This window comes from Aythya marila (assembly GCF_965140915.1).
Source record: "Aythya marila genome assembly, chromosome: 6".
Taxonomy (NCBI): domain Eukaryota; kingdom Metazoa; phylum Chordata; class Aves; order Anseriformes; family Anatidae; genus Aythya; species Aythya marila.
Window position 1 is genome coordinate 20,972,065 of NC_139047.1, and position 24,623 is coordinate 20,996,687.

The window sequence follows — 24,623 nt, forward strand, 5'->3', positions numbered from 1 at the left end:
AATCAGTTAGACAAAATTAGTCTGGCCTGTATAAAAAGATAGCTGTTCGCAAGGAACAAACAAATCAAATCAATCATCTGACAGTGTAAAATTCCAGATATGTTCGCCAGTCCCTGTATATAAGAATTCTTAATCAACTCGCACACACACTTTGACTGTCAGCATAACAGAGAATAAACTGTTTAGAAGACAAGGAATCCTTAGTTTCATTGAAAACAAATGTCCTGCAAAATCATTTGCAACTCAGCTAAAATGAAAACTCTGAGTATTGCTTCTATTTTGGAAAAAAAAAAAATTAAATCTTTCTCTGACTGAAAATTTTGGTGTGTGTGTGAGGATTTCTTGAGTGGGCTCAGGAAAACAGAAAAGCACGTTTATCCCCAGACATTCTGTATTCTCAGTTACTGCCTTTGAGGAAGCCAAATAAAATCAGGTTTCTACATACAGCAGTTTCTGCCTGGCATTGGGCTAGACTCAAGTCATTCACCTCTCAACCAGGTCCAGTGACTTCCACACTTCTACCCGTTCTGCTTGGTGCCGTGTGACTGCTCTTCAGACAGCGAGGGGGGATTTTTATTTGGTAACGGGACGACATTGGTACTAACAGCCGTGGAAGTACCACAGAGGGCTGTGTGAACACAAACCAGGGCAGGAGCCGTGTTCCTCAGCAGCACAGGCTGCAGCGGAGCAGGCCGAGGCCCAAGCTGCCCAAGCTTTGCTCGCAGGAGCTGCGGCTCAACGCACGTCCTTGGCCGAGCCGCGCACCCAGCTTTCCCATTTTCCCAGCTGCTTGCTTGGCACGAAGGTAACGCCTTCACTTCCCAGCTCTGTGCACCCCTTATTTCTGCAAGCCTCAGTCACCAACTCCCCACCTCGCAGAGGCGCCGGGCGGCTCAGTTCGTGATTCGTGTGGCGCTGACAAGACGGCCCGGGCCCGTCGGGCGGCGGTCACCGCGCGGGCAGCGGGGCAGGGAAGCCTCGGGCCGAGCCCCGCGGCGCTCTGGGGGCCGTTACGGCCGTTGGGGGCCGTTATGGCCGTTGGGGGCTGCCCGCCGGGGCAGGAGCGGGGTCTCCCCATCCCCGCAGCCTCCCCGCCCCGCTGTCAGACCCGTCCCGCCGCCCCGAGCCGGGGCAGGTGTCGAGGCGAGGCAGGCGGGACGCTGTGGGTCGGTCCCCCCTCGCTCCCCGCCGCCCGCCCCCGCCGCCGCCCGCAGGCGTGTGCCGGGGAAGGCGCTCGGTGCCGCTCGCCGCCCGGGCGGCGCTTCCACCCCCCCTCCCCGCCGCGTCCCCCCTCCTCCGCAGCCGAGAGCAGCCTCCGCCCGGCAGCGCCGGGGCCGCTCGCCGACGTGCCTGCCGCGCTGCCGGGACGGCGCCGCCGCCGATGGCCGCCCCGTTGCCCGCCGTGCCGCCCGGCCCCCGCGGCGAGGTGCGCTCCCCCGGGCGGCACCCGCCGCCGCCGCCGCCCCCCGACAGGTAAGGCCGGGGTCCCGAGGGCGCCGCCAGCCCGGCCCCGGCCCCTGCCCGCTGCCGTCCGGGGGCTGGGGGTGCCTGCACCGGGCGGGGCGGGGAAGGGGGCGAAGCGGCGGCGGGGCGACCCCGGCCCGGCCTTGCCCGGGGTGTGGGGAGTTGCTGGGCGGCGCTGAGCGGGGCTGCCCGAGGGGCCGGCGCTGGGATACGCGGCGAGGGGAAAGTTAACGGCGGGGCGGAGGGGCTCTGCGCCGGGCTGCCGGCCCGAAACGTGCTCTGAAAAGTTGCTGGGTGGGCTGGTGGTGCCCCGGGAGGGGTTCGTGCGGCGCGTCTGCTGCCGTGGGTGCGTCCTCCCCCGTCTCTTCCCCTTTTTTTATTTCTAAGAGGTTTCCCAGTTTGAGGCGAAGAGGGACGCCGCTGCCGATCCCGCCTCGCCAAGCCCACCCGAGCCGCTACTTCGCTGTCAGAGCGGCTTCCCCTGGCGCTTGGCAGAGCTGCCTCACCGCAGCGATGCTGCTGCTGTCACTGCTGCTGCTGGGGATGTGCGCGCTGTGTCTGGTACCCCTGAGGCTAGTCTGAAAGGCATTGATCTTTATTTTTAGTCCAGGAAACTGCGAGCTTTTTTTTTTTTTCTTTTTTTTCTTTTTTTTCTTTTTTTTCTTTTAATGGAGCATCCGATCAAGTTTAGGAAATATTGAAATGCTGCATATGCTATTTTTCACTCCTCCTTAATGCTGAGTGTCACGTTAAAGGAATGTGCTCTGTTGGTTTCCAGAAAGAAAACCGTCGTCAGTCCGCGTTGTTACCTTACCTTGATGGCTTTCCACACTTTTATACCAATTAGTATGTGAAATCTCAAACGACAATAATGAATGTAATAAAGTTAAACATTAAGCTTGGAGTCATCAACTCACACATGTAGAGAAATCTCATTATGCACTGGCAGAGTCAAATACCTGGGGTGCTTTGGGTGCTGCTCCCCAAATGAAATCAAGTAGAAAAAGTGCTCTTTGATATTTGCCGTGTGAGAAAACCATGCAGGGTAATGTGCCCAGCATTTTAGCCAACCGTGTTATTAATGCGGCACTTTAAGGCAGTGTATAACGGAGCTCTTCAGCAAGTACAGCAGCGATTAGCTTCCAAACTCTTGCAAGTGCTGCTTGGTGATATTTACAACACAGATATATTTAAGTCACCAGAAACTACTGAGACATTTATTTTGTGATGGAGCTATGGAGATTCAGATACAAAAGTAATTGAAGATGGAAATGATTGTATGCTCATTTGCTTTGCACTATTTTGTCTTGTCAATCACTTCGACTCCTGATTCTGGGGAAAAAAAGAGTTTCCATTTGTTCAATATATAGTTGTGATGTACTTGGGAAGTATTGCTGAGATGTTACATGTATCTGCTGTTGTAATATTTGTACATAGGGAATGGCATGAACACAGGGACAACAAAATATTTACTAATGTCCTGAGGAGCCAATATAAATATATCCATGCTCTTAGTCTGCAAAGACTTACACATATTAAAACAACTTTATATTCAGAGCTGAGTGCTTGGATTGCTTTCAAGTAGAGTTAAGCACTATATGTTAATAGATTCAGCCTACTGATTAAAAAATAACTGCACAAAAAAGCTAATTACTGCAACCAGAAAATATCGTGGTATTAGTGCCTTAGTATGGCATGCACTGTAGTTGGTTACTGCAATTTTAACAACATTTTTTTGTAATTATCTCTTTTTATTATGTATTCTGTTGAAATAGGAGAACAAAGAAAGACGACAGTGTTTTGGAGATCCCATCAATTCCAAATCCTTTTCCTGAGCTGTGTTGCTCTCCGTTCGCATCCGTTTTGTCAGCCAGTCTGTTGCCCAAGGCAACTTCAAGAAAAAAACAGGTAAGATTTTTAAATTATTATTTGACAAATACTAAATTAGTTTCATGAAGGCTTGAAGAAAACCCAAGTTACCTATTAAAATATTTTTCTAATAAGGGTGTTCCATATTTCTGTAATTTGGTGAAATTTTCCCTGTAGATCATCAGTGCTTGTAGGCAATGAGGTTTCAGAATCTGTGACTTAAGACATGACTATTCTTACATAGGGTCTAAATTGGACTGTACGGATTTTTTGGATGAAGCCGAACCATGGGCAGGCAATACTTTATGTCCTTAAATATGAAGTTAATTTCTTTCCTCCTCTGTACCTCCAAGTATTGTCATCAGTTCTATGGCATGGAGGGCTTTAACAATCACTGATCAGCTCCTTTTTTTTCTGGATGTCTAATTTTTCAAGGATAATGGAATACAAAAGAAACTGAAGGGAAAGGAACAAATGCTGTGTACGTGGCTATATTTTGTATCTATGTGCATAGTTGCTGTTATATGTGTGTCTCTCTATATGTCTGTGTATATTGTGTGTGTGTGTGTAGTTGATGTTATACATCTGTATATATATGTCTTGATGATGTTACTATATTTCTATAAATACCTTAAAGTGTCAGCCAAGGGAAGTTCTGAGTGGGCAGACACATCTGGTGGTGCTCTTGGTTCTGTTCACAAGCAGTGTATTTGTTTTCCTGAGCAGAGATAGAGGATAGAGTTTCCAATTAATGGAGATTACTGGTGTTGAAGATCCTTAGAAGCTTACCTGTTCCTTTTTTTCCTTTTTTTGAGACTCTAGAGAAGTCTGACAAGGAACACTTGTGAGATTAAGGGTGCTACTTCCTTCACATTCTCTTTTTTTCTGGTGGTCTGAAAGATCTCTGTCTTAACAGCTTTAGGAGCGATATTGGAGGTGTAAGAACTTTTACTGATGTTGCTAATTCAGTTTTTAAATTTGCATAAAGAAATGGTCTGGAAGTTGAAGCTTTGTGTAATTGTATTAACCTTCCTGAAGCTGACCAGCCATGTCTGTTTCTGTGCACCTGCTGGAAAGAATAGATGCCAGAGACTTTACTAGGAAATTTCTGGGTGGACACCTTAATGGGAAACATTTTCTTATTTTTCCCTCCCATCTCTTGTGAAAATCATGTGTGTCTGGGAAACTCTACTGATTCAATCTTGTCATATATTGTATGTTCTCTAAAAATAGCTGTGGTGTCTTTCTGACTATTTGTATCACTTTTAATTCTTTCCTACGATAGCAATGCTAATTTGGAGTATTCCTGGTCAGTTTATATGTAAGCACTGCAAATACAATGGGGTAAAATCATGTTAGTTTCATGCCTGTGCACTGACGGTCGTTCTGCAGAGGCAGGAAAACCACCAAACTGGTAACATTATCTTTCAGAACATAAGGATTGGGAGTCACATTTTAAAAATTAATTCAAATAACTCTTGTTGCTGGCTTAAATTTCACTCATTGTGGTAGTCTTCATGCTTGCAACTGGAAAGTAGATTTCCCAAGCATGATTTAACACAGAAAGGTCAACTGTCTGCATTTGGGGCCTGTCATGTTTAAAATTACTGACTGTCATGATCAGTTAAGCCAGTTAAATGTAAGCTTCAATCTCTGAGAAACTGAAGTTCATGGCTTCACTGATTTCACTTATGTTTTTTTAGACGGGCTCTTGTTGCACCTTTTGTGACAGTTTCTTCTTGCAGTCCTTTCATTTCCCCCATTTTACCATTGAAGAATGTAGTACCCTCTGGTAAAAGCAGGATCAAGAAACATTGGTTTACTTGCCAAAGAAAGTTAAAATAATAGTAGTGTCTACAGAGGGCCTAATCCATTTTCCAGAGTGCAGAAAAATAGAGAGGAGTCTTTGTATTTGCTGGAGGCATTTTAACAAGACCACAGTTTTCATCACAAAGCCTTTTACTTAGGTATCTGTGTATGGCCACTACTGGAGAAATGGTACTGGGCTACGCAGACCTTTTGTCAGACATGGCACAACTATTCTTTTGTTATTAATCTGAAGCTATCAAAGGTTACGACCAAATGGGAAGTATTGAGTTAAACTTGTAAATCTGAAATTCAGGTTGAAGTCTTCTAATATCTTTGTGAAATTACTTAGATATGAAAAGGAGAGGGAGTGAATGCTAAGCAGGTGTGCAAAAAGGAGGAGCAAGCTGTGGCTTTGACTTCCCATAGTTAGCTGTGGGGGCTGTGCTTGGAAATGTGGTATTTCCACACCATGTTCTGGGTTTGCCTACACAGCTCCTTCTGCATATACCTAATCACTATACAAACCCGTAATTGAATATAGCCCTGAAGAGCATGGATATTACTATTGCAGTGTGATAATTTCCTAACTCTTAAGAGAAACAAGAGGAACCAGGTACACTTAAGCACTCTTTTTTTTCTTCTTCTCCTTTTTTTTTTTTTTTTTTGTATACAGTGTTGACAGCTGCCAGAATAATTTCTGCTCACTCTGTGATGATCTACATATGTTTTCAATGATTCTTTTAGATTGCTTTATTTCTGATTTAGTTTCTTCGTCTTCTGTGTTTTTAATTTCAGGTATAATAAATAAAAATTACAGAGTGAGTTTCTACTTATGTCTAATAGGTAACTATTATCAAAATATGTGTTTCAAAAAGAAAAAAATAATTCATGCCTCTTTTGTCTTATTTTTATCTCCAGAAAAGATTTTCTATTTCCAGGGAAAAAAGAAGTTGTCAGAAATATCTATCTGTGACATTACCACTCTCGTATTCATAACACCCGTGACATCTGAAAGGTTGAAGTTCTTAAATATCTTTCTTTTTCTGAGTAGATTATTAACATTATTTAGAACTCTTGTTTTTCTAAACTGATGTTCTTACTGTCTTTTCATGATCTTTTATCATAAATACTCTTAAAGCATTGAACATGCTGCTTGAACAACATATCTGTTTGTGGAGCAAACAGCAAATTGGTAAAAAAGCACGTAGCGGAATGGTGAATTATCTTTGTGCTTGGGAAGTAGGAAATCTTTGTGTCTGAACATTACTTGGTCTGCCTCAAAAACACAGCTGTTGATCTAATTCTTCTTCCTGCTGTTTGGAATAATTGTGTGTTATATTCTCACAGACTCATAATCCTAACATGTTAGCAGTAGTTAGAAAAAGCTTATTTCAAGAGGCAACCTTAAATTTTTACTTATATATATTTTTTTAATTTAAAAAAGAATGGAGAGGGGAATGACAGGGTTCAAAAACAAGCAGTAATAGTACAGAGTCAGTATAGTGACAAATTTTATTCTCCTAGAGAGAGAAATGGGAGCCAGGAGGGTGGAAAGAAAGTCTGCATTGACCATGCTGAGACAGGCAGACTTGTTCCGCAGCTGACCTGTTCCCAGTGGAGCATTTCATGGAGGTGGTCCCATGGAGCTGATCACACCCGTGTTTGGGAAGGGGAACTTTGAGATGTAGCGTGAATGGGAGTGGGATTGTGTGATTAATATCTTCATCCTTAAGGGAGTAATCTGGAGATGAAATCAACAGCTGAATTGGCAAGGTTAGCAAGACCACTTTGTGGATTTTGAAATCTACTCTGTATGAAACCATCAAGTTTGGTGTCCCTGCAAGAAATGTAGGAGGGGATTGGGTGCTTTTGATATGAATAGTGTCAGAGATGTCCACATAAACTAAATTTTATGTTCAGGGTGAAAGACTTTTATTTGAAAAGGCAAAAAAAACAAACACCTGGCTTTCTCCTCATGCCCAATGCAACACAGTCAACTCAGTACATGGTGGCAAATGTTGCCTTTCATGACACTGGTTTAGGTGTTTGCTGTTATTAAGTGGAGTATGTGAGCGCACATATGGAAATCTAGTAGTGTCTGGGAGTCTGTTCTTTAAGAACTGGCAAGGAGCTGAACATGTAAAATACGTACATTAGCTTCTTAATTTTCAAAATAAATAACTCATACTTTTGTCTCTAATTAAGATCAAAATGGATATTACTAGGGAAAAATGTTACTTGTAAAAAAAATAAAATTTTCTGTTCATTAGTGTACTTTCAGCTTTCTTCTGTCAAATGACCAAAAACCATGTTACTATAGTTATGAAAGCTTTCTTTTTAAGTCTTTCCGAAACAAAGCCTGAATCATTTGCACTGGAGTGATAGTTCTTGCCCTGCTCAAGGATAAGCCAAAAAGTGATTCATCAAAAAAGTAGTTCAAGGTAATTAGTGCCTTGTTTCTTTAAATTCAATTAGGAGTGCAAAAATAAAACTCAAGTGAACCTCAAGGTGAAGAACACTCAATTCTTTGGTATAATATCTTGCCTCTTTTGTCTTTCTTGATGTTCTAAACAAGTAGATATTTTAATCATTTAGAATCTAAATATACTCCCACAATGTTCCTTCTTGGAAAATAGTTGTATAAAGAAACTCAAATACATATTTGATTGTAGTGAAACGTCACTTCCCTTTTTGCATTACAAAGATTTTCATGTGAGGCTCTTTGGAAAAGAAGAACTGAGGGGAACTTTATGGCAAGGAAAATATGTTTCTTTAAATGTGTGCTATTCTAAGTTTATGATTTATATTGAGCTTTGACTGTTGCAATCAGAGTACCGTTTTTTTTATAGTTGTAATTTAGGGTCTTTTAATGTACCCTCTTGAAACCTTATCCTTGAAAATATTACAGATAATTCTGTTAACAGACGTAAATTGCTAAGTATCTTGTACTTAAAATTTTTAATGACAGGGTTTTTTTTGGCTAAATTCCTGTTTCCTCTTGACTTTTGAACAATATAGACACAAAAACAATTTCATTCATATGTGTTAATTCATGAATGTACAAGCACGTACTTGCTGGTAAGTTAATCTGGAGTATATCATTTATAATATTGGCTAACTTTGGTGTTCATTTAATGCTTTTAGAACTTATTTTGGAAATCAGAATAAATTTTAATTTTCTGTTTTTTTTTTTTTTTAATTAATTATTTTTTTTTTATACTATGATAAGATTTATTCTGGTAAATAAGTGAGTGCTTACTAGTATAATTATGTTGGTATGTACAAACTGTGTGGGCAAGGTTTAATTTGTGCCTGTGTTTCCTCACAGTAGTCATTTTTTACTTCCATATTCAAATTTTGAAGGACAGGAGGTTTCTCATGTTAGTTTTCCATACTCTTAGAGCTGTCAAGTCAATAATTCTTTTGTTTGTTCTTACAATGCAAAGTATGCCTTAACATCTAATGTGTGTTTTGGGCAGTTGAAGGAAAAAAAATCCTGTTAGGATGGGGAGACAAAGTGGTGAGCCATTTGCATCTCTTCTTAGTCAATTCCACTTACCTTCTCTGTGCATGGTACTGTATCTGAACACCCTATATTTTTTAGTTCTAGAAAATCACGCCTTAGGTACCCATCATTACTTTTATATATTTGGTTTCAAATGCTTGTATTAGATGTAAGGAGGTCTGGAAACCTTGGTTTGAATAGCATTACTCCAGGATTTGCACTATTTTTAAATGCTTTAGAGATGAAATATCTTTTCCCACCAAAGATTAATTAGTTAAATTTATTCTATAATTCTAGTCTCTCTGTTTCTTGCCGGACTTCTTTCCAGGCTGGAGATCATTGCACATATCCACTGTTACCAGTTCTTAATCTTTTTTCCTTCCAGCTCCTAAACATATATCTGTTCCTGCTATGTCTTCCCCTTAAATTACACAAAAGACTTTCAGTTTGAGAGGCACAAGGGAACAAGAAAAGTCTTTCTAGCAATTTACAGATTAACAGAAAAAACATCCTACACAGAACCAACATAAAGAGCTCAAGGTTTTTATTTGAAGTCTCTAATAGGAGACCTGATTCAGTTGGACTTTTTTTTTTTTTTTTTTTTTGCAGTGACTCAGCTGGAGGTTTTTGCTCTAGTTTCCATACTCTGTTCTTTGTTTAAATGGCTGTGCCCTCTCACCAAAGAAGGATTTATTGCTATTACACTGGGTTAAAATTTCTTAGAGCCTTATTACAACTTGCTGTTTTAATGCACACACCTATATGCTTTGACCAGTCATCGCAAAACGGTGGCAGAAAGTCACAGGTTTATATAAGCAAGAATCAGGAGGCAGAGTTGAAAAATTTCTTATTTTAGCAATAAAGAATGTTGCCTGGTTTATATTCAGGTGGCATAGCATAAGCTGTCTGAAACATAACCTTGGCAAAACTTCAGAATAATCCCATGTTTAAGTCTTGTCTTTTTCTTTTTGTATTTTATTTTATCTTTCTGTTGGTTCATTCATTATTGTATCTTTCTTATGGAGAAAAGAAATTGCTTTCTGTCAGACTTCATATCAACCCTCAATGTTATTACAAATTAACCTTGTACTTTGTTACTGTCCAAAAACAACCCAAGCAAAGACTCCAAACATTCTAACTTTACAAAAATAGCATGTCTTCGCCTTCCCCCCCCCCCCCCCCCAATGAACAAGCAAACAAGGTCACTCTAACTTTGCTGGTTACTAGGATATTGCTCCTACCCCTTTAATTCACTTATGTCAGGCTTAAATTTTCCCTAATTTGTAGCTTGATAAAACAAAAAAATCATCAGCACTGTCAGAGGTTTTGGTTTTCTTCCAGTGTTTGTCAGATTGGAATGATTTTGATCATTCTTTTGATTTTGATTATTTTGGGTTTCATCTGCCTGAAAGTCAAAACTGAACTTTCTTATCTTTTCTGGTAGGACTGTTTTCTCAGTACAAGAAGCTGCCTCTTCTGTCCCATTCAGGAAGTTATATTTGGAATAAGAAACTTCTGGTAGATTGCAATAGATCTAATTTGTTATGTAGAAAACCTCTGCAAATTTGTAAATGCTGTTTCTCCAAAAATCTATGCTTTGGTATTCATCTCCTGAATTCTGAGTTCACTACCTGGTATTGTGGTCCCATGATCTCTCTAAAGAACCATGTAATCACAAGGTCACTGAAGCAGGCAATGTTAAAAACAGTCTCTATTTCTTTGAATATATAAGAGAATTGCCAGTTAAGGCCCGCTGAAACTGCAGGGAACTTCTGCTTTAACATTGCTGAATTACTCCTGATAACTCAGTTTTATTGACTTTGACTTTAAAAGACTGACTGTTCAGCAGCCTGAACCCTCATAATTTTCAGGAGGGAAGGAGATGTGGTAGATGCTAGGACTGTTCTTTCTCATAAGCATTCCAGGAATGGGTACATTTATGAGAAGTTAGACTGGAGAACTGAGATGGTTAGGTCATTCTGTATCAGCTCCATACCTTTCATGGATACAGATACATGATGAAATACGTATTTTCTAGGCAGGTGTTTTTTCCAGTGGCTTCTCGTTGGTGGCATTGTCAGTGAGTGATACCATTGGGGGGGGATGCAAGACTTCAGTTATAACAACAGAAAGCTAATGACCTGTTCCCTTTATGGAGCACTGTCTGAGCTGTCTTTTAATCCAAACAGAAAAACATTCCCATCCGACTTCAAGACACACAGTTTGGGTTAATTAGAGCAGTGTTAAATAACATTTGTAACTTTGTATTATCTATTCTAGATTATGATTAAGATGAACATAGAAAAATTGTGTGGTTTTCTGTTTAAAGGACTGACTTCTGTTGCTTTTTGAATCAATGCTATTCCCAAAGTATTGAGAATTTTTCTATTCCCCAAAAGATTGTTTTTAAAATCTTAAAAGACTTAAACACCAATGTTTTTAAACTGAAATTCTAAACATGCATGCTTATGTCTGCATTTGTGTGAGAGCTTCATAGATCATTTTCTCTTTTTATTGCCACAGCAGTTTCCATATTCAATCAGATACAAATAAGACTGTCTCATGTGCTTTTGTATTTCTTTTATTTTTCCTTCATTTTTTTTCCCTTTTTTTTTTTTTCCCTTCGGTTTTGTCATCTTGCCTTATAAAACCTCTGTGGTCCTGTTCTGATCTGCATTCGTCATCTCATTGACTAGTATCATAAACACCTGCTGGATTTTGTGTCCAAATGAAGGCTAGTGAAGGGTCTAGAGAACAAATCTTACAGGGAGCAGCGGAGGGAACAGGGATTGTTTAGCCTAGAAAAGAGGAGGCTTGGGGAGACCCTGTCATAAAACTACCTGAAAGGAGGCTGTATCTAGATGGGTATCCATCTCTTCTCTCAAGCAACAAGCAATAGAACAAGAGGAAATGGCCTCACATAGAGTAGGCTTAGGTTGGATATTGGAAGAAAATTCTTCATTGAAAGAGTTGTGCAGCATTGGAACAAGCTGCCCAGGGAACTGAGTTGAGTCACCATCCCTGAAGGTATTCAAAAGATGTAGATGTGGTGCTTAGGGACATGGTTTAGTGGTAGATTTGACAGTGGTAGTTTAATGGTGGACTTGATGATTTTGGAGGTCTTCTCCAACCTAAATGATTCTGTGATTTCATATTCTCCTAATTTTATAATGAAAACAGTTTAACAGTTATATAGTATTGAATGAGATGAGAGTAGTCAGTGATGAATGGTTAAATTACCTGAAATGCAAGAGGTTTGGTGAAGCTGGCAACTCAGATGTTTCTTATTGAGTAATCATGTGATTACTGTCAGGTTTATGCCTTTCACCTCCTTTGAATTAGAAGCTTTGCAACAGATGGAGAAAGCACTAAGTAGTTTACCATAAATTTTACTCTACAGAAACTAATGTAAGATGATAAAAAGTACTTGTATTTAAACATACTAAAACCTTGTCATCCCCTAGTGCTGGGATATTACCTGAAGAGTAGAGCTCAAACTCAGATTAATTTCTGTTAGGAGTTTTAGTGTGGTTCTTAACATAACTTTGGATTGTTGCAGTTAAGATGTTCTGAGAGTTATTTGTTCAAATTAGAACTTGATAGCTATGGAGGACAAAGTGAGGAATATCACCATTTCACAATTCTGTGTGTAAATGTTGCTACACTACAAATAGTTTAAATTTTGTGTACACAAAATGTACCTTCACATAAACATCAATGTTAAACCTGGTTAGTTTTCACCAGGTAGAATTAACTAAGTAATGCATATTAAATAGTCTTAAATATTTGTGGTCAGTAAAATGATTTTCTATTCATTATATATGTGTATCTTCCTGTAAGTTATTTTCAACAGATTGCTGAAGCCTTGCTTGTTCTGTGACATGATAACTCTAGAGCCACTAATACAGTATTTTGTGTTGTTTTTCCAAATTTTTGCTTTATGATTTTCTTACTCTTTGCAGTAGTAATTTTTATGTATGCTATGTCACAAAAAAAAAAATCAGGTAAAATCCTGTAATGATAAGTGGGAGATGACAGTTGACCACTGGCCATATTCTCCTTGTTTGTCTTGAACTTGTTTAAAGCTGTTACTTCTGAGGGAATTAATTCCTTTATGACTGCCTTCAGTTTGGGAACGAAGATAAAGGGAAATCTTCAAGACAGCATACTTAAGTATGCCTCTCATGTTAGAGTCCTGATGGGAGTCACCTCAAATGGGAAGATTAAAAAAAATGCTAATCAGGCCAAAGAAAATTTTTCAAGAAGGGCAGTTGCAGGAGGAGGAATTAAAAGGGAGAAGAAATTAGACCTCTGCTCCAATAACAGCATGAACTTTCTTTTCTCCTGGTTCAGTTGCAGAACATTCATTTGCAGCTAATCAGCTCATATTTTAGCCCAATAGCATTCATGGTGTTTAATACTTAAATCTCAAGAGAGAAATGTATATCGGTTATCTTAGAGGTGTGCCTGTGCTTCTAATTAGCGTACTGATGGATCGTTCCTGCCTCTTCTGGTAGGTATGCATATGCTGCACACTGTTATGTCTCTCTGTTTGCTTCTTAACTTAATATATCCACAGAAAAACAAGATATGGTAGATTGCCTTGTGATCAGAAATGGATTTTTCAACAAGTGCATTCTTGGGCTATAAATAGCGTTTTTATTACTTCTGTTATGATAACTCCTGTTACTGATTACATTAAGGCCTCGAGTTTGTGAGCAGCTGCAGGCACTTGATAATGACACAGAAATGGTATCAAATGTTGAGAAAACAGGCTGGAAGTTTGTTCACTAGAATTCACTGCTATATAGTGAAGGGAAGCTTGTACAGTGTGTGGGTTTTCTTATGACTTAGTTGACAGAACTTCGTTATCAGTATGTGTTTCAATTTGTTTTGAACCTATTGATTGCAGAAATAGGTAGCTGAAAAGCTTTGCAAGAACTGTTTGTGTAACAAGGATTTCACAAGTTTGTAAGAATTTATGAGGATGGAAAATTGCATTATGCTCTTTGATGCTGTGAAATTTAGCTGCATTAATGAATAGTGTTCAGCTTTTTGCCATTGTTCTTAAAATGTGAACATTTCCATAATCACAAACTATGAAGCTAAATAATGCAGTAAGAGGAGATTTTTATTTTTTTCCAAGCTGGTATGATCATTATTATTAGGCTTTCTCCAAGATAATTGAGCCCCACTCTGAGTAGGGTGCCGTAGCATTATGATACGGGAATATGCTGCTCCATTTTGGTAGGCAAACAGGATGGATACTCAGGTCATTTGTCTCTAGTACAATTATTACTTGTTAGGTCTAAAGGAAAACTGTATGTATTCTGATTTTTGAACTTTAACTTTGTTTCCATATCTTTAATTTTTGACTGTTTGCACGTAATATTTATGTCTGATTGTTCTCATTAAGCTATATTTCTGAAGTTTTTTTTTTTTTTTTTTTAATTTGGAATTTTTTCAAAGTATGGGGTTTTTGTGTTTGTATGTGTGTGACAGGAAGTAACTGTTGTCTAGTTTCAGGTTATGCTGGTAAGCTGTTTTACTTCTTCTTTAGGGATATGTTAAGATTTGTGAGATGTTCATTTTCTAGGTAGAAACTGAATCCATCAGTTAGGGTCAACCTGGGAGAAAGCAAGGTAATTTGGACTTCTCAGACAGGGAAAAAGCTCTTTATAGAGCTGAAGATTAAGGGTCTTGCTTGTGATGCTGAAGGTTTAAATCCTTTCATCAGTTTGAAGTGATCTGGATAGGAAGGCCTTGCTCTAAGTAGAGCAAATCTGTCTTCTCTTCTTCTCTGGTGTTTTGATAACCAATAATTTTGAGAAAAAAAAAAAAAAAAAAAGATTTCACAGTTTTAAAAAAATAATTTGTAATATTCTGAAAGGTGGTAGTATATGATTAGTCACTTTTGTAATGATAAATCTGTTTGAGCTTATTGTATTCAGGTAACTAGAGAACATGGAACTTTCAAAGGAAGTTTGTGTGTTGTCACCTCTGGGCAACTCACTGGGTGATGAGATTCACTTTTACCCAAGTGTCCACAAAACTACTCATTGGTATGATCTTCAGATAGGATACTTCTCATTCATTGAAATTAGGAGCAACCAAGAAAAAGGTACGTTCTGTGTGTGTGTGTTTTTTTTTCTGTGTTTTTTTTTTTTTTTTTAAATAAGATCAAAAAGGAGTTGAAAGGATTTTGGAAAAGTGCTGCTTTTCAGTTACTTCTTATAAAAATTTGTACTTTATCCTTTGTACTTCTGTCCATGAGACAATGACCTTATTAAATAACATTGAAGATTAAACATTAATACAAGTCAAGTATCATAACTTTGTTCTTTTTTACCAGGCATTTGGCAAAGAGATAGAAGATCTATAGGTATGAAAGATAATGCCAGTTTTGTAACATTCCTGTTATGCTTGGGCAGTAACTGGCAAAAGTGGATGGCAGGAAGAGAATTTATGGAAAACTGGAATTTATAACTACTTACTGGGTCAATCAAGCTGTATAGAAGATGTAAGATACTCTGAAGCAATAGGTCAGCAGAACTGCTGAAGGATGAACTAATAATAGTTGGGTGTTCCTTTTCCCAAATCCGGAATGAATTTATAAACAGCAATTACTCAGCTTTTCAGGCCCAAGGAAGGGTGATTTGTAGGATAACTGCAAATAAACAATACGTAAGTTGCTGGAGAGGAAAGGAATGAATAAATCTAGGCTTTTTCTAGAGAGCTACTGTGGAGAAGTGATGGAAAAATTACTCCCAGTCTTTGCATTTGGGGCTTATGCATTGGTACAAACCTTATATGATTGTTACCCACTTTTAAAACTCTTCCAGGAGCATTACAGTATTGAATTAGGAATTGTATTTACCTAAGTATAAAAATCGCCATGTGGGAAGTTACTCATATTGACTCCTCTAAATAAGATTTAAGAGAGTATTTACAGTTGTGACTCTGAGATAAAACACATTTCCAATTCAGTCTAAGCAGTCTGAACATACAGTGAAGAAAATACTTTGTTTGAGGAGCTTCCTCACTTGCATGACGGACTGCTGTCATTGGTTGATTTCTGTGTAGCAGATACTAACAAGGCATCTGCTTTTCAAATGAAACTAACTCCTTCAGAACAGGAACATATGGAGAGAGTAAAACTGAAGCCAGTGATTCAGTTGTAGCACAAGAAGCTGCCTTACGTATCTTTGTCCGCTCACTTTCTTCCTGCAACATGTTCTGGTTGCTAAATGCAATTTCCTTTGTAAAACTAAGACTTGATAAGAAAACTGTTTTCTAATACAACCAGCTTGTAATCTTGAGTGTCAATAGTCTCTGAGAATTTTTATCCGAGAATCTGGTTTTGTGTATGTGTAAGGCTCAATTTGACCCATAACTATAACCAGGAGGAAGAAGGAAGCTGATGAATGGGTTAGTAATTCAGGGACAGCATTAAAAAGGAGTTCAGAGTTTGTGCAGTACATACTGCTTTGCCAGCAAAAGAACAGCAATCTACTGAGAACTATGAAATAACAAATTTGGAGATGGCTTTTCAGTGCAGGGTTTAGGATCTGCAGTTATCTTGCTTTGCCATTAAACTGCTCCATCGTCATGTGTTCTTTGTAATGCCTACCTCATACATGGAAAGGCTGAAAGAGGAAGAACTGAATCTATGAATTGTGCTATTTCTGTTTTTTTTTTTTTTTTTTTTTAATTATTATTTTTATTTTAAAGCGCATTATTCTCAAAATAGAAGTATAAAATAGATGGATAATTGTATGAAGAGACAGGAAAAAAAGAGATGATGGTGCAAACTTGACTGTGAAATCCCTAGATAAGTTATACGTATGTTGCTTTACAGGCAATATATTCTGTGTTAATGCAATCGTTTCTGCATAGAATCAGTTATTACCAACCCTCTAGGAGGGTGCGCTGTATATTCTGTTTTGAGGAATAAGACCTTGTTAAGTTTCTTTGTTTAAGGGACTACAGGAATAGAAAGGCTCACATCACTTTGAAGCCTTTTTTTTTTTTTTTTCTTCCCTGTGGGATAATCCTATTTCAGTTGTAAAAAAAAAAAAAAAAAAAAAAAAAAAAAAAAAAAACAGCTATTTGACAAACCTATGCAAGAAATGCTCTATATATGTTTCCATGGTCATATTGATGGTATAACTGATTCTTGCTTTAGTAGAGAGACACAAGTCACCATTTGTGCCAAGCAGACATGAACACAAATGAAGACTGTATGAACTGTATGAAAAATAACCTACCTGGCTTCACATTGGTCTTGTGTAATAACCTTCTGATTTAGCTTAAAGGTAAAATGAGTATAAAAAAAGCAGTGTCAAAGTTTTTTGTTTGGTTGGTTTTTTAAACCTTAATGAATTTATGTTGTCTGGATTTTATTTTTTCATCTACAGAGGCAAAACCTGGCTCTGCTTTGCTTGTTGCTTATAAATGCCCACATTCCTGTTATGTCTGCCAGAGCCAGGAATAAAATCAGCTGTTGTGACTCCCTATCCAGTGCCTGAAGTACAACACTGACCTTCCTCTACTAGCAGGATATCTGTGTTACATATGTTGATATAAAGCATGTATTTGGAGCTGCTAACTAAGAACTGTTCAGTTCTTATCCGCTCAATTTAGTCATGCTTTCTTTAGTGGCAAGAAGTAGACATTGCTTGTATTTTGAAGTATCTAAAAAGTATCTGAAGAGTGTTTTTAGAACTGTATCTGGTAACTGAGTGACAAAAATAGGAGTGAAAAGCTGCATAAAAAAATTCTTTTTTACAGAGCTCTCAAGCAAGTGAGCTGGATCTGGTGGACAAGAAGGAAATCAAAATTGTTTGCATACCTGGCATGGACAAGCCAAATCTTTTACCTGTAGAAAAGAAAGTGATTATGTATGTTTGCCTGAAGGCATAATTTGCTTTCAGAGCTGTCTTGTATCTCATGTTTATCAACAGAATTCATCTTGGCTTTCATATGGTGAACTGACTCTGCAAGGCTTGCCCTCAGAAGTTGAAATGTCACTTAAAAAAAACACAAAACATTTATTAACTCAGTGTTTGTGTTTGGAAATTTAAGAGTTGAAAGTATTTCTTTATGTTCCTTTGGTGCATCTTTGGTGCATCTTTGGTATCTTTGGTGCATCTGATGTGTACTGTCACTAGTAAATGACTGTAGAATTTTGTTGTTGTTGTTTAAAATAAAATCAGATCTCAATATTGGCTTTTTGAAACAAAAGTCAGACAACACTTAGGTGTTTGCTTACTTTCCAAATAGGTCTGACTTGTATATCTGGCTGGAGAAGATAAAATATAGATAGTCTCACTGAGGAAAATAATTCCCTGCTTCACCTTGCAGACAAATAGGTCAGTATTATTCATAGAACATAAAGCTGCATGTGCTTTTGAAGAGACAAGGACCTTCAATACTCAGGGGTAAGAAAAAAAGGCTTGGGCTAGTTTTGCTTCTTTCCCAATGAAGCCGCTAATGCAGTGCACCAAGGTTTACAATTATTGTTTCCCAAACTTTTTTTTTTTTCCTCCCGTAAAATCCAAGGAAAAAAGGTTGTAAGGGTAGGTTTTTTTAGTCTGGTGCTGCAAATATGTATATGTATAATGTTCCTGGGAGTAGAATTCCTACAGGAACAGGCTCTGGTACTGCAAGTTGTTTTCTGAATCTTACAGCAAAATTTTGAAGTCATTTTATAAAATCTTGGGAATATGTGCTCATAGGAAACAAAAGCTGTGTGCCTGAAAGGTAAAAACCTAATTACAAACATTTATCATAGCTATCTCTAGTGGAAAAGAATGTTACAGACTTAACAAACAATTATGCTGGAGATCATGTTTATTCTTCAAATTTCTCAAAACAATCTTAAGAGTTTTGGACTTCAGAGAGAAAAATAGAAGTAAGTGTGTAGTATGTAATATGTAGAAGATCAATTACTATGAATTTGCTGCTGCCATAGACTCAATGTAAAATGAGTCAAATTTAAAACTGAATGCTTATAGTTGAAACATGAAAATGGCGAATACCTCCTGTATTTTTCACTGTTTTGATGGCTTTATTAAAAGCTCTTCACATAAAGCTAACTGAACAAGGATTAAATGTTTGTCTCCAAACAAAACCTCTTTATTATTGGCATGAGTTTCTTGTCCTTTTTTTTTTTTTTTTCCACCCTGTATGTCACAGTCAAGGACAACAGGTTTGAAAATTTAGGAAAATATTTGTCTTTACTTCCTATTCTTTGTTAGTGATTTATTATTATTTGAACTGCAGGTAAAAATAGTTGTGTTTTTGGGGAGGGAGTGTTTTGTTGTTGTTGCTCTTGTTTTTTCTTGTGTTTACAGAGTTTGTTTATCTTGTCCATCAACAAAATATACCAGAAATCTACTGATTTTTGGATTCAGGAGGGTAATTGAGCACAAGAATAAATGTTTTGAATCTATGAAATCTAAAGTATCTGACTGGTATCAGTAATTTGTTATGTAGTTTTGCCACTTACAAAACTCTCACAACAGCAAATTACATTAAATCACATTGTTAATCTTTAAATTGCTGGTATGTAATTTCTTACATCTGGGAGCCAAGACACATTTTGAGACAAACACTAAAGGGTGTGTTTGTCTCCAATTAGGGAAAAACACTATCAATGTGTTAAGGTGAGTTGTGGTATGGGTTGTTTTCAATATTTTCCAGGACAGTTCTCAACACGTCTAGGATGTCTAATTAATGAGATGTGTACTAAATAGTTTCTCTGGAGTAACTTTGTATGAAACTATAGTAGTCTGCATAACTGGTATCATTTTTTTTGAAATGCTACAAATACTTGATATGAATCATTTTGCAGAACGACTGCAGCCTTCACCTGTGGTGAGCAAAGTTTTCAATATGAACTGCTTGATCAAGAATTGTAAGACAAGTATATGATATCACAGTAATAAATTTTTTTTTTACAACAGAATTTTGCTTACTCATGCTGCATAACAACAGAATAGAAAACATTTCTGCTATTAAGTATGACCCTTAGAAAAGATTATAGATTACCTCACGTAAGCAATGAAGTAATTTTTTTTGACATAAAAGAAAAAACTCAGACTTTATTGGTTAAGATTAAGCAGATTAATGAAACCAGGCTTTTTATTGAGATATTTAATGCATAAAGTAAATATGCGAGTGGGGGTGATCAACAACTTGAATTGATAAAATATTCAGTCCTGTAACATTTTCCCTACCACTTTTCTAAGCCTTCATGTTGCAAAGGATAGAAATTGCATTACTTTAAGTAAAAGGGGATTTTTGCCTCTGCTTTGAATAAAGGTGGTTCTTTGATAAAGAAACATGGAATGGATTTAGTGCACCTATTCTTATGCTCAGTTACCCTCCTGAAACTATCAGGAGCTCCTATCAGGAGCACTGATAAAGAAGCTTATTTTATTTGGTGAAAGAGACCAGGAAAAAAACATTACTGCTGTAACCATTAGCGGTGGTTATAAAATTGCTAGAATACAATCTTCAACAATTTTTTTTTTTTTTTTTTGATAATGAAGACAGGATTCTGAGTGATAGAAATGCATGCTGTTGTGCTTGTTTTTATAGACAGAGATATCAGTGTGGGCCTTCCCAAGGACAGAAGACAAGTTTTTAAGCTCTTTGGTTGGTTGATTCCTGGTTAGTCCTACCCCAGGGCCTTATGTAATTGCCTTTGAGTAGGACTGGATTCAGATAAACAGAGTGACATTAACTGCGTTCTTGCTCTTTTCTTTGCACTGACTCTACAGGATTTGGGTTATGAGAAGTTAGGCTTCAAGGAATATTGCAAAGTACTTAGTTCTGTTTCATGTTACCACCTGAGTGAAGGTTGTCAAGTTCTAAGAAAAGCAGACATGAGTTTGTCTTCAAGAAGAGTGACATTGCCTGCAGTTATGCCAATAACTCTGCAGAAACGGGTATGGCATTTAAATCGATCTTGTAACTAACTTTATTTTGAGTTGATAATGCATTTGCTTAGTGTAAATAAACTGTTTTAAATAAACATAGCTATATTTACATTCTATTTTTCTTGTGTAATAATTTTTATTGTCTGATATATATGTGAACATAATACTCATTTATATTTATATATATATATTTTGTTATTGTGGTTTTTTCTCTGTCACAATTCTGTAATTTATGGAAGAAATTTGATTATAGATTAATGTAGTACTTAAATACAGAGTATCATGATTGCATTTCAGAATATTGAAATAGACCTCTGCAAAAGGATAAGGGACTGATCTTAATGAAAGATAACTGGAGTCCACTGACACAAATTTTTGACCAGCTTTAAACAGAACATACTTCTTCCTCACACTCTCTGGCTAGCATCTTAGTAGTGGATGGTTCATCATGTACTTTGGGAATCAGGGTAACACTGTACAGTGCTTTGCTTTAGCCACTGTAGCAGGCTACAGTGCCAATGTAGTAGTTTTCTTTCTTTTTTTTTTTCTTTTTTTTTCTTTTTCCCTTTAATCTCACTAAAGTGTGGAAGTAATACAAAATCATTATGCCTATGTAAATTAGGGTTGCTTAGTGTAACTCTGTGGATTGGGGATATATGTAAAGTTAAAATACACGTGATGTATGGCAATATAAATCTCTATTATGCTATTAAATGGTTCTCACCATTACTTTACATAGAACACAGCATATACTTATGGTGTAGGTGCAGTGAGTCTAAAATAGTATATGAATGCATAGCTGTTATTGATTTAGTATTTTTAGTTCTTTCAGATTAATTTATCACTTGAGTTGCAGAGGAAGCCTGTGAACATGCAGTTTTAGTGTTATCTCAATTACATGGTCATATATAACTTTTCTGGTATAGTAACTTCCCTTTCAGATTCAGATATGTGCAAGATGTTTGAGAGAGATACTGTGTAAGAGCACTCTACAGAAATGATCTTTAAAAAAAAAAATTTGAAGTTTAGCTTCTCAGCTCTCATTCTTCCAATCCTGTGGTTCCCTGCCCTTCCTTTCTCCCTGCCTCCCAGTCCTCAAATCTTCAGTTGTCATAGTTGTTTTATTTTCAGCTGTTATTTGGTTATCTCTATGTTAGGAAGATGAAGGTCTTTGTTCTTGAAGTGTGTAGTTGTATTGGACTCCTCTGGTATGCGCAGAGCAGTGCATGGTGCTATGTGGGAGGAGAGAGATGCATAACTTCACTCAATCTAACATTCTGAAGGCTAGGAAACTCAGTTTTAACTGTACTGTATATTTTAATGGATTGTGTTTCATTTTTTGCTGTTGAGAGATGAGCATCATTCTCTGAGCAAACTTAAAGTCTTGCTGTTCTCTCCTAAGGCATGGTGAGTGAGATAGATTTCTGTGCATTCTCTCCTATTTTAAAACACAAATATTTTCACACTACTATCAAATGAACTATTGGCTTTACTTCTTGTGCTCTTTGCAAGCCCAAAATAAAAATATGGGACGTGGGAGGAGGAAGCAGCACAGGATATTGAATTAGGTAGGTAGGTATCAGATTGCACACAGTTGCAAAAGTTCTCAGAGGTGTGTATCCTCCCTGAGGGCTCACTGTATGCCAAATTCGTGTCCCGTTTTTGCTCATGATGGTTATATTTATGCCAGTAGAATTCCCTGCAAATATATCTCCTCTCTCCATTCACAAGGCTTTTTTTTTTTTTTTTTTTTTGTTACTTCTATAGCACTACCCTAATTCCTGGAACTGGAATACTACAGGGAAGGAAGGCAGGCAGGAAGCAGACAAGAAAGAGGCTAGCTTGTAAGGGATAATATGTGTGCGTGCATGCATGCATGCATGCACATGTGTGAATTTGTTTTTTGTGGACATTAGAAACATAGAAATGCAATTCAGTCATAATCTATTATTCTGGTATGTAGTGCCTTCAAATCAATTGCTTGGGATACTGCTTTTAAGTAGTATTTCTGTTAGACATTGAAATTGCAGTGCTCTAAGTAAAAGGTGATCTTCAATTTTATTTTCTATAATGTAAGAAGAACCTGGACATTGGCAATATAAATATGTTAGCATTGCATTGTCAAGAGAAAATTGAGCAATAATTCATAAGGTAATATTTTATGCTATTGATCATCCCCAATAATTATTTCTTTAATGTAAGCATCAGTGTTTATGTAAGAAGTTTAGTTTAGTTATGGTACTGAAAGAATCTTTTTTTCCTCCCTCACAAAAAGTGACGTTTTTTATTGTTATAGCCTGGCTGTTTTACCAGTTTCTTGAATGTTTTTTTAATTTTCATTCCAAGTAACTATTATGTTTTGTCCATTTTTTTCATACTTTTTTATTTTAAAATCAGAAAAGAAGTATGTATCATAGTTGATCTGTTTTATTCTTAAGTAATATATTTTTAACTAAAGCTACAGGGCCTCATTTAGATTCCAAAGGGTCTTTTCGCACAGGCAGAAAAATGAGTTGCTTAATAAGCATGGGGAATTATGCATATCGAGTATTATTAAAACCAGATTTATAGTGTGTATATAGACTAGACATATAATTAATCCACCACAGTTAGAGTAAATGTCCTTTTTTAATCTTTTGTGTGAATAACTCCGTACTCTTACAAAAATGTTTTTAAGAAATTAGATTTAAAAGGTTATAATGCGTTCAAAACAATGTTTTACAGTCAGTTACAAACCAGTCATTTATTCAAGACAAAAATCTGCAGGTCTGCTAGACTTGTTGTGTGATAAGTAGAAGAGTACTTAAGCAGCTGATGTTGGATGAAAGGTTTATAAACAGAATTGCTTTTTTTTTTTTTTTTTTACAGCAGTTGGGAACTTCCTAGTACACTAGGTCACACAATGTTGGAAGGCCTTGTGTACACAGGTAGTATGTATTGCAGCTGAACAATTTCTAGTGATTCTTGAAGAGATTGCATAGTTTCTTTTTAATGGAAGAAATATTATATTGAATAGTTAGAAGAATAAATTGAATATGAGAAGAATGATTAGAAAATGAGCATGTAGTTTAGATTGCATGCTTATGACAATCCTGGATTTTAGCAGTTTTCAAGATTCTCTTGGATCTTTCTTCCATCCATTTTTTCTGGCCTGAGATCACACACTGCTTTAATGAACACCCACCCCTCCTGCCAAGTAGAAATGGTCACTTAAGCCAAATTGTATTGAGAATTATCAATGTCTGTCTGCAAGGCTAGGAGTGTGAAAGTAATTTCTCAGTTTTGCGTTTGGGTTTCCTGAGATGAAAGGCCAATGTGTTAATCCAGGAATTTTACATAAATGCACTTTAAGTGATATGGTAATGGTGCCATTAAATAGAAATATCTGGAGACAGACAAAGCATTCATGTATGCAGCATCTCCTCATAAGGACAGTTTGAAAAAAATAGTCCTTCAAAGATGCATAAATACCACTCATACCCTCTTTCTCTTTTGTACAGTGTAATAAAAGAGACACATCATACAAAGATTTGAAAACACATGAGAAAAGTAAGAGATGGGTTTGACTGTGCTTCAAAGACTTTGGGAACAGTGGTCAGATGGTTGAGGTGAAGCATTTTGAATTGCTCTTACATCTTATTTTTAGTGGAATGTTTTTCTTCATGACTTGCTGGGGGGTGTGAGAGAAAATATTGGGAATAACCGCTAGGTAAAGTAATACAATGGGCCTGACTGGAAATTCAGTATAGATTTAATGATCTTATTTAAAGTACTGGGTGTAATCCGGATGTACTGATACTGGATGTGCAGAGTTTGATACAAATAGTAAACTTTTAAGCCTGAAGAAGGGTTAGGAGCAGAAATGCGCGTGTGTCTGTATGTGTGTGTGTGTATATATATATATATATATATGTATACCTATATATATATTCCTATACATGTATATGTATAGGAATGGGCAGAGACACAAACTCAATACAGGAGATGGATAGTTTGCTTTTGAAATAAGTTTGTTTAAAATTGCCAGAAGG

General features: G+C 37.4%; 1 protein-coding gene across 2 annotated transcripts in view; it reads left to right on the top strand.

Moving 5' to 3' along the window:
- Window positions 1-1,314: 1,314 nt before the first annotated feature.
- The window catches only part of GRB14 (growth factor receptor bound protein 14), a 64,516-nt gene continuing 41,207 nt past the window's right edge, over window positions 1,315-24,623 (top strand). For both annotated transcript variants that reach the window (XM_082763048.1, XM_082763049.1), the window contains exons 1-2: window positions 1,315-1,473; window positions 3,240-3,372. In XM_082763048.1, coding sequence (XP_082619174.1) covers window positions 1,382-1,473; window positions 3,240-3,372 — 225 coding nt within the window. In that variant the 5' untranslated portion in view covers window positions 1,315-1,381. The remainder of the gene's footprint in view (window positions 1,474-3,239; window positions 3,373-24,623) is intronic.